This window comes from Candoia aspera, chromosome 2, assembly GCF_035149785.1.
Source record: "Candoia aspera isolate rCanAsp1 chromosome 2, rCanAsp1.hap2, whole genome shotgun sequence".
Taxonomy (NCBI): Eukaryota; Metazoa; Chordata; class Lepidosauria; order Squamata; family Boidae; genus Candoia; species Candoia aspera.
This window is the reverse complement of record NC_086154.1, coordinates 25,497,484-25,511,969: the sequence shown is the minus strand read 5'-3', so window position 1 is coordinate 25,511,969 and position 14,486 is coordinate 25,497,484. Positions and strand designations below refer to the sequence as shown.

The window sequence follows — 14,486 nt, the reverse complement described above, 5'->3', positions numbered from 1 at the left end:
CCTTCCTTCCTCCTTCCTTCCTTCCTTCCTTCCTCCTTCCTCCTTCCTCCTTCCTTCCTTCCTTCCTTCCTTCCTTCCTCCTTCCTTCCTTCCTTCCTTCCTTCCTTCCTTCCTTCTTTTTTTCTTTCTTTCTTTCTTTCTTTCTTTCTTTCTTTCTTTCTTTCTTTCTTTCTTTCTTTCTTTCTTTCTTTCTCATTTACTCCTCTTACATGCCAAGATCCAATCTTCCATATGCCATAGTTCTTCCAATTGGGCCCCTAGGTACATAGATAGCTTGATCCCTATCATAGGTCTGGTGACTTGAAACTTCCATATGGTACTTTTTAGTAAGTCAGAGAAAGTGCAAACCAGGTTACTAACCTTGGTCACACCTGTGCCACTTGCAGTATTTCCTGAAAATGGTAAGGGCAGTTCTAGGCACATTTTGGCTAGCCTGCCACAAGCACAAGTGCAGCCCAATTTTACCTCATACTCATCTATGCAAACTGGGACCCCTAATCTATAGACTGCCTTGTAAAGCACCATTATTGTTGCCCATATCTTAATCACTTGGAAGTGCATACAGTGCATTGACTCACACTCAGATTCGAACAAATAATCTGAATTCAATATAAAGTGGCTTCCAGGATGATGAAAAATGAAGCAGGCTTACGATTGTGCTACAAAATTCCCCCTACTTCTGTTTTTGGTCTTTGTTTCAGACACATTCTTGACCGTTTAAAGAGCTTTCTCTTGCAGTGGTTGCCTTTGCTAATACATGCTCTTGGTTGTATGTAGGTGGCATATTGCCAGAAAGAGCGAATGCTCTGTGCAGTGTGGATTGGGGTATAAAACGTTGGAAATTTCCTGCACCAAGTACAGCAAGCTGGAAGGCAAAATTGAGAAATATGATGATCGATACTGTAGTGGCATCCCCAAGCCAAACTCCAGGGAAAAGTGTTCAGGAGATTGTAACACTGGAGGATGGCGCTATTCAGCCTGGACTGAAGTGAGTTGGTCCTTTATGGGATAAAAGCGCTGGGGCATGCAGGATGGTGGAGGAGACTGCTACGAAATGGAGTCAAAATGTTAGAACTATGTGTGGTGTAAAGCTTAAGTTTTGCATTCAGGTAATCTATATGCTGCATAAACCATCTCTCAATTCTGTAACCACTATAAATTGACCCTACTGTATTTAAAAAAATGGGGGAAGTATTAGGTTGGGAGGGAGGGAGGTTGCTTTAATACGGAGAAAATAAAAAGGAAAAGAAGAAAATAGAACAAAAGCTTTTATATTACATAAAAGAAATATGATTTAGTGTAACGTTTAAACCAGAAGTGATTTAAGCCACTGAATTCTCTTCCGCCACAACTGGAGTTTTTATTCTTTCACCTGTCTAGCTGCTCATATTTTACTTTGTACTTTACATTGTTTGTTTGTATGCTTGTATGATTTATAAGACCACCCATCTCACACAAGTGACTCTTGGCGGCTTACAAGATTAAAACACAAAAGCCTACCATACATAGTGCACCAGCATCCAAGGATAAACAATAGCCCCACTTACCATCAATAGTAACAGAATTTATCTACCCACCTGACTCAAATCCCTGGGGAAACAGCCAGTTCTTCAGTGCTTTGCAAAAGGCTATCAGTTTTGGGGCCATCTGAATCTCTGGTTGGGGATAACCAGCACCTTGAATTATACCTGAAGCCTACTGGGGGCCACTGCAGCTCATGAAATAACAGTGTTATATGGGCATAATGCAAAATACCCCAAACTGCCCATGTCTCTGCATTCTGCACCAGTTTCAGCTTCCAAGTGCTCTTCGAGGGCAGCCCCATGTAGTATGCATTACAGTAATCCAAACTGGAGATGACTAAGGCATGAGTCATCTTGAGCAAGGCTCCTGGTCCAGGAATGGGTGCGATTGGTACACAAGATAACCTTCTTTAAAAGACCCCCTGGGCACAGCTACCACCTGCTCTTCAAGCAGAAGCCAAGAGTCCAGGAGGACTTGCAAAATGGTACACCAAATCTGACTATAGAAGCCCATACAGAGTTAAAGATGGAAAGTGGCTTAAGCCCCTCTCTAAGGTTGACCTGAAGCCTGTTCTCCCCCATCCAAGTCTCCAGACACTGGGAAAAGATCTTGACAGCATTACTTGGTCAGCCCAAGGAGGAAAGGTACAAGAGGGTATCATCAGCATCCTGATGATACTGCATTCCATGCTAATGGATGACCTTGCCCAGTGGTTTCATGTAAATGTTAAGTAGGAGAGGAGAAAGGATAGAGCCCTGAGGCTCTGCACAAAGCAGGGCCTTGGTTCTACTGCTTCCCCCCTCCATAAATCCTGACTGGAACGGGCCCTGGAGAAAGGAGGAGAACCACCATATCATGGAGCTTCCCACTCCCAACCCCCTGAGCTGGCCAAGAAGGATACCATGATGTGATACTGAAAGTTGCTGAGATATCAAAGAGGGCCAGGATGGACACATTACCCCCATCCTGAGCCTGCCAGAGGTCATCCACAAGCAGGAGGTCCAAATAATCTGCTTCTTCCAGGGCCCTCTGGAGCTGTAGGCCAAAAGGGAATGTTGGAGACTGGATGAAAATTGTCCAGATCTGTTGAGTCCAGTGATGGTCTCTTAAGGAAGAACAACTGCCCCCTTCGAGGTGGATGGAACCATCCCCTCCCACAGAGAAGCCTTCACCACTGCACAAATTTGACCACCTGCCACCTCCCTGGAGATCTTAATTAACCAGAAGGGACAGGAATCTAAAACAAAAATGACCAAGCTCACCTCTCCAAGGACCCTGTCCACTTCATCAGGGCCACAGTTCAAACTCTACCCAGATAAGTGGGCAGGATCATGCCCCAGGCAACTCCACAAAACCTGTATAGCTGGATTCCAACCCCAAGCAAATCTGAGCAATTTTATTTGATAGGTGCCTAGAATAATCATCACAGCAGCCCTGCAAAACTTCCCATGGCTCCTCGTTATCCAGGAGGGACTGGGTCACCCCAAATAGGGCCACTGGGCAGCGCTCTGCAGATGCAATAAGGACAGAGAAATAACTACGCTTCACATCCTTATCACCCCAAGGTGGCCCTTAAGAAAGGTTCGCCTTGTGGCAGTCTCCGTTCACTCTGTTTTTCTCCAGCAGTGTTCTGGGCATCTCTTACGCCATTTCATCACTTGGAATTTCTCTGAGAACCAGGGGGTCCTCAGGGATCCGTGAGCAGAGAGAGGCCGTGAAGGCACTATCTGCTCCAAGGCTGCCCTCTCATTTCAGGTGCAACCCTAATCCTAAAAGCTAGTTATCTAATGAGGAGCTTAGAAGTGAATGGCATCGCCCAAACAATTGCTGGCTGGACTGCAGTTCTGTGTGGGTGATATCAGCCGGTAAAGATAATAGTGACCCAAGGGTTTTCCTAGTCGTCTTTTAAAAAGTTGCTATTTGTAGTACCGTTTGGATGTACTAAATGTACGTGCTGTCAATTGTTAGCCATCGTAGATATGGCACAATTTCACCAGTTGGCAGAATGGCAAGGGAGTTGTGGAAGCAATAGCTAGCATGTACTTTATAGCTAGGATATTCTAAGGAGAAATTCCTGGCTGTTCTTGTAAAGGCCTCTCGGACAAACCCACACTTAACACTAGATAATATGCCGACCTAGAATATGGGAGGAGTGGGCGTTTTCAGCTGAGTACTGACTTTGCTTTTATTCCTTGAAGTGCTCCAAGAGCTGTGGCAGTGGCACAAAAAGGCGTCGAGCGGTCTGCATGAACACATTCAATGATGTTTTGGAGGACAGTAAATGCAGTCAGCAGGAAAAAGTGACTGCGCAGCGATGCAATGAACTCCCGTGCCCCCGCTGGAAAACAGGAGATTGGTCGGAAGTAAGAACGTTGCTGCATTAACGCTGCAATTTTGATCACAGTGAAATTGCACAGAAGTGGTTTCTCAGATCAGATCAACTTCTTCACGTCTCCTTTCCTGATTGCAGTGTTTCTCAACCTCGGCAGCTTGAGGATGTGTGGACTTCAACTCCTAGAATTCCCCAGCCAGCCTTGCTGAAGTTGCTGTCCACACATCTTCAAGCTGCCAAGGTTGAGAAACCCTGTATTAATATATGGTTAGGATTTATTTTGTTCACATCTTCCTCTGTCATTAGTGCAGTGAATCAGACAAGCTACTGCAGGCCTCCTTCCAGTTTGAGAAGCAGATCTCAAGGTTCCTTTGGTATCAGATAATAAAACAGATAAGGGGTAGGCAGGGATGACAATGATCTCACTTCTGCTTTATGGATCCTGTGGGGCTGTGTGGAACTTACTTGGCATGAAAGTGGCTAAGATTTACATTGAACAACATGTCTTTCGTTAGAAGATTTAATCTCAGCCTTGATGTGCCAAAGTTTGTTAAACTCTTTTATCACTTCGTTAACTTTTTCAGAAGTTGAGGCATTGAACGAGTGAGGCCAGCTTAAGGTAGATATGTTCTTCTTTCAGTGTTTGGTAACCTGTGGAAAAGGGCACAAACATCGGCAGATCTGGTGCCAATTTGGAGAAGATCGGATAAATGACAGACTTTGTGATCTTGAGGCCAAACCAGATTCTATGCAAGATTGCCAGCAGCAAGAATGTGCAGCATGGCAAGTTGGACCATGGGGCCAGGTAGCTGAAGCCATTTGTTCCTTTTTGTTGCTTTGTTTCCAAAATACGTAAATCACTCTGCAACTAAAACATTCTCATGGTGCCATGCAAAAACACAAAGCAAAGTCTAATAATAATAATAATAATAATAATAACAACAACAACAGCAGCAGCAGCAGCAGCAGCAACTATGATGTTGATGGTGATGATGCAATAAGTAGGTGTTCTCTTAGTTACAAGTTGGTTTACAAGTTGCAAGGGGAGCATGCACAATGAAAGATAGGACATGGATGATCACATTCCCAGTAGTTGCAGTCTCCCTTATTTTCTACAATTCAGTTAAATCCCTTGGGAGAATAGAGTGAGGGAATTCATCTTACGGTGATTTTTCAATAACTTTGGTACTGTCCCTGCTAAAAGGAAGTCTTGCCCTTGAGAAATCGTTGGAAAATTTCTTCTTCCCGGAGAAAGTCAGAGAAATCTCCCCCTCATTTCTATGATTTCACATTTGGTGAAGAAATGTGAAAAGCTATCTGTGTCAAGCTCTATGTCAGACAGAGGTCCTCTTAAACCCTGACACTAATGATCCTGTAATCAGGGATAGGAATGAAATTGCAAAGAATATAATCTGTAGTCTTCAAGGCAGATAACCCAGTGACAATAAGTATGGGAAAGGAAGGATATTCTAATTCATAAAGCACTTAACCTTGCACATACCTGTATTTATTTGAAGGAAATAAATGAAGAATTTGGGATACTAGTGAAAGGAGCATATTTTAACTCTTCAATCTAATCTGAAGCAGAAGGAACTGAAATAGAAGAAAGAGCTTTTTATTTATTGTAAACTTCCCTCCATATTTGGGGTGGGGGGTGCCTTCAAGTCTGTTTTGACTCCTAGTGACTGCCTGGACAAACCCCTGGAGCTGTGGCAAAGTTTCAGAAGTGGTTTGCCTTCCCTGCTTCTTAGGGCTGAGAGAGAGGGACTGGCCCAAGGACACCCAGCTGGCTTTGTGCCTAAGGCAGGACTAGAACTCCCAGTCTCCCGGTGTAATGATTGCCTATTCTAAAACAGTATCAGACTCACAGGCAAGATTCAAGGATATCTGATTTATTAAAGAACAGTAAGCAGGATCACAAAGAAAGCTGAGAATGATGAAAGCGCGCCAAATTCAAACTAAAAACCCTAGCTGCAAATGAAATCCCTCCCCACGTAGAGTCTTCTCAAGTTCACAATCCCAGGTGCTCCTAACAGTTTCTGATGGTCTGCGGGAAAAGGCCTTGAACAGATAACATAACCCAAACGCATTCAGTAAGGAATTCAGATACAGAGCTTGGTACAAGGTTTCACAGCAGCTCCCTCCCAAACAGAAATGCACGTCAGCGCCATGGCATGTGAAACGTCACGATGTATAAACTACATTGAAACAGTGAACATGACACCCGGTTTCTAGCCTGGTGCCTCAAGCACTACACCAAACTGGCTCTTCCCTGCATTGGGCAGGAGAAATTGTACATTTGAACATTTTAACTTCTAAGATCATCCTTGTATATTGTGATACAGATCTTATTTAATACTATATGGTTGCTTCCAGGTAGAGATTTCCTAGCACTATTAATCCAACAGCATTGTGTGGCTATCCCTTGTTTCACTTTTTAATTTTTTTTAAATGTTGAACAATGAAGAAATAGAAAAATACAGAAGACTTTCGTCTAGACTTCCCCTTAAAGTTCTCTGAAGAAGGCAGGGCATTAGTACAATTAAAAGGTTATAGGAAAGCCTTTCTCATCTAGGAAAGTTGGGCTTTCTGTACTCTTATCAAGGCTATACTTCCTTGCACTTCTTTAGTGTGTTAAGCTAATATGAATCAGTAAGTGTTTATTTGCAGAATTGATATATTCAGTCCTTTTTAAAATCTGTGGGGTTGTTGCTTTTTCATTCCAGTGCACAGTAACATGTGGGCAAGGCTATCAGATGAGGGCAGTGAAATGTGTTGTTGGTGCCTACATTTCTGTAGTAGATGATAACGAATGCAATGCTGCTACCAAACCAACAGATACACAGGTAGGTGTGATGATAGAGTAGGCATGCAACAACCTCAGTTTTTTTAAAAACATTTCAAAAGGGTTGTGGAGCCTAAGGTTGCATATTGGGTGCAAATTTTGCCTGTCATTGAAACTAGAGGGGCACGCTACCATCTTTGATGAATTGAAAAGGATAGATGACAGCTTTTCTTGCAGTGTGATAGAGACCCATGGAGAGCAAGGAGGGGTCATGGAGGAATTCAGCCCAGTGCCATTCTTTTAACCATCTTCTAAAATTCAAACATTCATTCATTCATTCATTCATTTATTTATTTTTCAAATTTAATTACCGCCCATCTCCCCCAAGAGAGGGACATTTCCATCTGTAGGGTGACTTTCTCAAAATGCAAGAGAGCATTAGTAATGTAATGGTCCAGTCCAGATTAAATAGAACAAGACAAGAAAAAAGGGAATGCTAGTGTTGAAGTTTTAAATCATATTTTAATTCCCTCCGCTATTCCCTTCTCGTGTGTGCGTGTGTATGTTTTAATTCGAAGTGGGCTTCCTATTCCTATTGGCCAAATCAGTGCCTTTAAGTCCCTGTCCAAAAGTGCCATTTAGAGTTTTCTTCCTTAGCTCTCTCCTTATTTGTCATTAATTTATTTCCTAATTCCCATCTCATCATTAGAATAGTTGTTGAATTTAGTTCCAATCTTCGTGAAGTGACATAGGCTAGAAACCATTTACAGGACTTTTTTTTTTATTATTTTTTTTGTTTATCTACACTACAAGTGTATATGTCTGTGAACACTAGCTGTTTTTTGTATAATGGGAATACAATTAGACCCAAAATCTATCCATGGTCTAGATTTCCAGAGGGATGTTACCTGTTGCAATAAAAGTAGTAATAATTGTCTATATATGTATATTTTATGATTTGGCAGATATACTGGATATATCCACCTTTAACTGGAGATGAGTCAGTTATATGTGTGTGTGGGAGGAGAAATCTAATATTTTTAATCTTTTATAATTGCAGTAGTAAATCCCTACCCTGCAATGAAATATTTGTGATATCAGTTGCCTGATATTTTATGATTTTTTAAATGTTCTTATTTATGAAATAGGACTGTGAAACAGTGCCATGTCGTCTTCACCCTAGCAACCCAGAAATCAAACAAAGCAGTCACAGAACCCAGTGGAGATTTGGATCCTGGACTCCTGTATGTCAAAATTAACCAGTTTAATTTACACTTTTATTTCCCTTGATAATAACCCTGTCTATGTAAAGATCATGATATTCTTGTCAAAAGCATCTGCTTCTTCATGGGCATTCTTGTCAATCTTCTCTAGTGTTCAGCTACATGTGGGAAAGGCACCAGGATGAGATATGTCAGCTGTCGTGACGATCAGGGCTCTGTGGCTGATGAGGCTGCCTGTTTCCATCTTCCAAAGCCATCGGCAACAGAAGCATGTCTTGTAATATCGTGTGGCAGGTGGAAAGCCATGGAATGGAGCTCAGTAAGCAACTTTCTTCTTTAAGTAGGCGTAATCTAAATATCTGCCTACATGTCTCTTACTAAAGAACATGCATAATTCATCATGTGCTTTTAAGAGGAGAAGATTTGGCTTGCTCTTAGGTGGTAGACAAAACACACATCATTGTTGGTCATCGTGGCAGCTCTTCTTTCAGAATCTAGCAAGTTCCTTGTTGGAACATAGCCAAGATAGTTTTACTGATGATAAGGTTAACAAATACAAGTAGTCCTCACTTAATGACCATTCATTTAGTAATGGTTCAGACTTACAACGGTGCTGAAAAAAACAATTTACCGATGCTCACACTTACAACCATCACAGCATCCCCACGGTCATGTGATCATGATTTGGGCGCTTGGCAACTGGTTCACATTTATAACCATCGCAGTGTCCCATGGTCACGTGATTGCCATTTTCAACCTTCCCAGCCACCTTCTGGCAATCAAAATCATTGGGGAACTACATGATTCGCTTAATGACCACATGGTTCACTTAACTACTGCGGTGATTTGCTTAATGACCACCGTAAAAAAGGTCGTAAAATCAGGTCAGATTTGCTTAATGACCACTTCGATTAGCAATCGAAATCCCAGTCTGGATTGTGGTCGTTAAGCGAGGACTACCTGTAGTGAGGCAGGGACTACTGTTCAGTGGTAGAGCTAGTGCATGCCAGAGCTCCCACTCCTGGCATCCATCTCTGATTAAAAGGACCAGGTCGTCAGTGATGGCAAATATCTGCACCCAAAAAGCTAGCTACAAATACTCTGACTCGATATAAGGCAGATTTGTAGGCTGCTAAAGCAGCAAAACGATGGAATCTGAGAAATCCACATCAGTGAAACTGCTGGTGCTTAAAATAAGTTTATATGCATGAGGGTTTTTTGCATTAAAATCCATCTTATGGCAATAGCCAACTATTCTCTCTTCTCTCCTTATTAATGTAGTGCTCTGTAACTTGTGGACAAGGTAAGGTGACCAGGCAAATAGTCTGCGTAGATTACAATGACCAGAGTATTGATAGAAACGAGTGTGATGCTGAGGATATCCTTGCAACAGAGCAGGACTGCTCTATGCCATCGTGTCAACAGATCAACCCAAATAACAGGCCCACTAATCCTTTTCCTTACCCTGACTATCATCAAAAAAACAATCGAGGTGGGAACCCGAACCAAAATCAAGGTCATGGACATGGAGGCAACCAGTGGCGAACTGGGCCATGGGGAGCAGTAAGTAGCTGCTAGGCTTTTTTTTTTAATTCCCTTGTGAATTGGGTTGCACACCAGATACATCCTGTTCTATATCACTCCTCTTTCCCCATGCCAATAAAGTAAACATTCAGCCATCCCAATAAATGATCCAGACTAGTTTTTCAAGAATTGAAGTTGTTAAGGAGTTTGTATTCCCCCAGTCTAGAGGACTAAGGGTTCCTGAGAACATGGAAAGATGGATGAGACATAGCGGCTGATGTTACATGATTGCTGAATCAGAGAAGCAAGGAATAATAGGAATGATACCAATCAATATCCTTGTGGCTTTGCAGCACTAACCTTAAATTGTTCCCAGTAGGCAACTGGCAGGTGGCAGAGATCTTTTGCTACTGACATCCCATGATCACTCCACCGTATACTGGTTAGCAACATTTTGCACCAGGTGCAAATTCCAGACACCTTTCAAGGGTGGCTCCACATGGAGCTTATTGCAGTAGTCAAGGTTTAGATAGCTGTCATCAAATCTGGCCAGCTAGGGAAGGTTTGCAGTTAGTGTACTAGCTAGAGTTGTGCAAACAGTCTCCCATCCCAAACAGGTTTTGCTTCAGTCCTGACTCCAGTTTTTCATCTTACAAATAACTCTTTTGCCTTGCCTATTGTAAGAGGGAAATCAGGCCAGGACAGAACTATAGGACTCCTGCCAACCTAGCAGTTCAAAAACATGCCAATGTGAGTAGATTAATAGGTACCGCTTCGGCGGGCAGGTAACGGTGTTCTGTTTAGTCATGCCGGCCACATGACCACGGAGGAAGTGTCTACGGACAATCGCTGGCTCTTCGGCTTTGAAATGGAGATGAGCACCGCCCCCTAGAGTCGGACACGACTGGACTTAATGTCAAGGGAAACCTTTACCTTTACCTTGAACTATAGGAAGTGAATTAATTATTAGGCAGAATCCAGCCTTGTTTTTCCATCTGCAGAAGCTATTTCTGTTACTAAGAGGAAAGACTTACTTTCCCACTGCAGCCCGCACACCTCAAAATTTGCTCTGGGAGATCTGCTGGCCGTCTAGTGCTGACTTTTGAGGATGTGTGAGGTGCTGCAAAGAGGAGAGGAGAAAATCACATCCTTCTAACAAGAGTCTGCAAGTGTTATATTGCTTTTCACTGTTCTGTCTACTCTTTTTGTCGCATGACTCAGATCAGGGTTTCTCACACTGGGCAACTTTAAGACACGGGGACTTCAACTCCCAGAATTCCTCAGCGACACATCTTAAAGTTGCCCAGTTTGAAAAACTCAGATTCGTGTTAGTTAGTTAAAAGGTGAGCTCAATACGATATCCTGACTGAAGCTGGAGGAGATTGCAAATAGTAGGAGTTTAGTTCAGAAAAGTAAGAGATTGTCCAGGGATGTAACAAACCAACCATTTTTATAATGTTTTTTAAATAACTTTTATTTCTAACCTGCCCGGAGTCACTTTTATAGTGAGATGGGCGGTGTATAAATTTAATAAATAAATAAATAGCCACAAGGGGGACATTCTACAAAATCTGAGAGTTATTTCCCTATCCTAAAAGAAAGATTCTCCCCGCCTGCTGCAGAAGTGTATTTTGGTATTTTTATTACGGTTGCTGCTAACATCTACGTTATCACTGCTGCTAATAGCAGAAAGGTAGAAAAGCTTGTCAGGACGTTCAGAGATCTGGATTTATAGTACGGATGAGACAGGAGCAGCCACCTCTCCTAAACATCCTGAGCCTGTGATAATTACCTTTTTATAGTGCTCAAGTACTTGTGCTGGTGGATTTCAGCGGCGAGTAGTCGTGTGCCAGGACGAAAATGGATACGCCGCTAATAATTGTGATGCGAGGGTGAAACCGGACGAGCAAAGATCCTGTGAATCGGGGCCCTGCCCTCAGTGGGCCTATGGCAGCTGGAGCGAGGTACGCTGTTTCCCATTAGCTTTGAAAACAAGTGAACTCTTTTAGGTTGTAGTTGGTTGATATTACTATAATATATGAGAGTACTAATGTACTGCAATTGCACAGGCTACTTGATTGCATTTGAATTAGAACTTCCATCAAAGAGGTTGCTCCGAGAACGTTAAGGCCTGGTTCAGGGATAATGACCTGGATCTGAAAGACCATGATTGTGGAACAAGGTATGTGAAGGCATCGTGTATGTACTGAGCTCCGTATATCGTTGACCGCCGAAGTCTCCCAGCAGTGAAAGCAAATTTTAAATCACGACGTTACAAACAGCGTAACAACGAAAGCCAATTAGAGCAAGTGAAACGAATGAAATTAAAAAGGTGACATGAACAAATGAAAGTTTATTTGGGAAGATGTGCTTTTAATTCTCCCCTTCATTGTATATTATAAATTTTCTGTTTACAAAGCTGGATATGACGGGAAACTATTTTAACAAACCATTTCTGTAGTTGTGGAAGCCAGGCTATCTTAAGAAAGGTGTTTGGAGCATGCAGGAGTTTTTTTTCCCCCCCTCACTCTGTCAACCATATTTAAGAGGCCAAAATCAGAACTAATCCTAAAAGATAGAAAGAACCAGATTTTTTAAATGCTTCATTCATTCGTTCGTTCGTTCATCCATCCATCAACCCACCCATCCATTCAGTTTGGATGCCGCCTGATTCCAACCAACTCTGGGCAGCTCACAATAGAGTAACCTAAAAAGAACAAAATACAAAAAATTAATCAGACCAAGTACAAGAGTAACTACAAAGTAATTCCAAGATGGCAGTCCAAACAACGAAGCCAACATAAAACATCACAAACGGGGGTGTCCCATCTACCCTACCCCAGGGCCTGGATAAATAACCAGGTTTTCATAGCCTTCTTTCAATTTTCCACAGGCTGTAAGCTTGAGAAACTAGGAGCGTATCCAACAAGTTAATCTTATTTCCTGTTCCTCTTCATACTGTATTTTTAAAGCACAATTAGTACTTTCTCCTCTATTTAGGGAATCAGTGTAGATACCAATTTGTAGGTTTTGAAAGATCCAGAGGAAAAGAAGCTGTTAGTGTGCAGAGTATCAATAGCCTTGTGTCCCCCACAGTCTATCAGTGCAGCTGACTAACTCTGTCTTGTGTTGCAAGTTATTTTTTTCCCTCTTGCATCCCCTGGAATGAGATGCTTGTCGAACAGGAGAAAAGTTAACATCCAAACTGGCTTTGAGTCAGACTAAGGAAGCAGAAGAGGACGCGGTGGCGCTGCGGGTTAAACCGCTGAGCTGCTGAGCTTGCTGATTGGAAGGTCGGCGGTTCGAATCCGCGTGACGGGGTGAGCTCCCGTTGCTAGTCCCAGCTCCTGCCAACCTAGCAGTTCGAAAACATGCCAATGTGAGTAGATTAATAGGTACCGCTTCGGCGGGCAGGTAACGGCGTTCCGTGTAGTCAGGCTGGCCACATGATCACGGAAGTGTCTACGGACAAGCGCCGACTCTTTGGCTTTGAAATGGAGATGAGCACCACCCCCTAGAGTCGGACACGACTGGACTTAATGTCAAGGGAAACCTTTACCTTAAGGAAGCAGAAAGTAGTAATAATATTGGTATCCATCATGGTAATACCTTTTTTTTCCAGTGTACAAAGTCATGTGGTGGAGGAACCAGAACGAGACTAGTTGTATGCCAGCATTCCAATGGAGAGAGGTTTACTGATCTGAGCTGTGAAATCCTGGACAAGCCACCGGACCGTGAGCAGTGCAATATCCAGGACTGTCCTCAAGAAGCTGCCTGGAATACTGGTCCTTGGAGCTCGGTACGACCATAACGTAATTATTTTGTTATTGTTCATCGTGTTGCAAATTATTCATAGGAATGGAACAAAGTACTTAAAGTCATGGTTCTGATATTTGGTGGTGTGTGGTTGTTTGCTTGGGATTTTTTAACAAATCTTCATTTAAAGCTCTTTCTTTTTTTAAAAAAAATGATGAGTTCCATATATAATAGGCATGTGGGAAAAGCTTCATCTCCCAATTGTGTTCATTTTTAAAAGCACTTTCTGCTTGATACTGAAGTTTGTACACTTTATTAGCCCACTGGAAGTCCTGTTCCTTGCATTTGCCCATGACGAATATTCTGTAAGCAAATCCCATTCCACAATCTTTTTTATTTTTGTCTTTGTAGGACTGATTACAGGTAGTCCCCAACTTATGATCACAATTGGGACCAGAACTTCAGTCACTAAGCTATGCAGTCGTTAAGTGAGCCATCACGTGACAGTGCCCAATTTACTACCTTTCTTGCTATGGTCGTTAAGCGAATCATGTGGTTGTTAAGTGACTCTGGCTTCCCCCCTTGATTTTGCTTGTCAGAAGCTGGCTGGGAAGATCACAAATGTTAATCACATGACCCTGGGACACTGCAACCATCATGAATACATGCTGGTTGCCAAGCGCCTGAATTTTGATTACATGACTGTGGGGACTCTGCGACAGTCATAAGTGCGAGGACTTGTTATAAGTCATTTTTTTGGCACCATCGTAACTTCAAACGGTCGCTAAACGAATGGTCATAGGTTGAGGACCACCTGTAAGCTCTTTAGCAACAGTCTGAGCTCTCTGCAAAAGAGCCTTGGAATTCTAGTCTTAAAATACTGCCATTTCTACATACTAGGAGTAGCACAAACTTAATTGTCTGGGAATTCTTTTTAAATAATAAGAAATTCTTTTTAAATAATAAGAAATAGATTAAGGGCCCTTTCATACCGTCACTAGTCTTGCCTCTCATATCCTCTGCAGCAGCTTCACAGCATTGAGCAAATATCCCCACTACTGAGTTCCAACCCCGTCTTGCCAGACAGTGATCCCTTCCAGCTGGCTAGTGGAAGGATATTCAAAATATTATAGCCAGCTGTTACCCTACCCTATCCTCCTCCTTTCCTTAGTGCACTTCCTTTTTGTTCTGGAAAGGAGAAAAAATAATTAAAAACTCAACCAGCTGCTTAGTGGGGGGAGTAACAAAAGTTCCTTCCATGCAACTTTGGAGAATAAAGTAAGCATGGCAAGGCAAGATGGCACCTTGCCATCTGCAGAAGAAGGAGACTCTCACCTGGTTG

At 42.5% G+C, this 14,486-nt stretch overlaps 1 protein-coding gene across 1 annotated transcript in view; it reads left to right on the top strand.

Annotated features, from left to right (window-relative positions):
- Positions 1-14,486, top strand: part of ADAMTS9 (ADAM metallopeptidase with thrombospondin type 1 motif 9) — a 154,709-nt gene that overhangs the window by 83,435 nt on the left and 56,788 nt on the right. Inside the window, exons 20-28 of the mRNA XM_063291534.1 lie at positions 778-988; positions 3,723-3,887; positions 4,497-4,661; positions 6,583-6,702; positions 7,790-7,885; positions 8,016-8,183; positions 9,146-9,427; positions 11,191-11,352; positions 13,011-13,187. Coding sequence (XP_063147604.1) covers positions 778-988; positions 3,723-3,887; positions 4,497-4,661; positions 6,583-6,702; positions 7,790-7,885; positions 8,016-8,183; positions 9,146-9,427; positions 11,191-11,352; positions 13,011-13,187 — 1,546 coding nt within the window. The remainder of the gene's footprint in view (positions 1-777; positions 989-3,722; positions 3,888-4,496; positions 4,662-6,582; positions 6,703-7,789; positions 7,886-8,015; positions 8,184-9,145; positions 9,428-11,190; positions 11,353-13,010; positions 13,188-14,486) is intronic.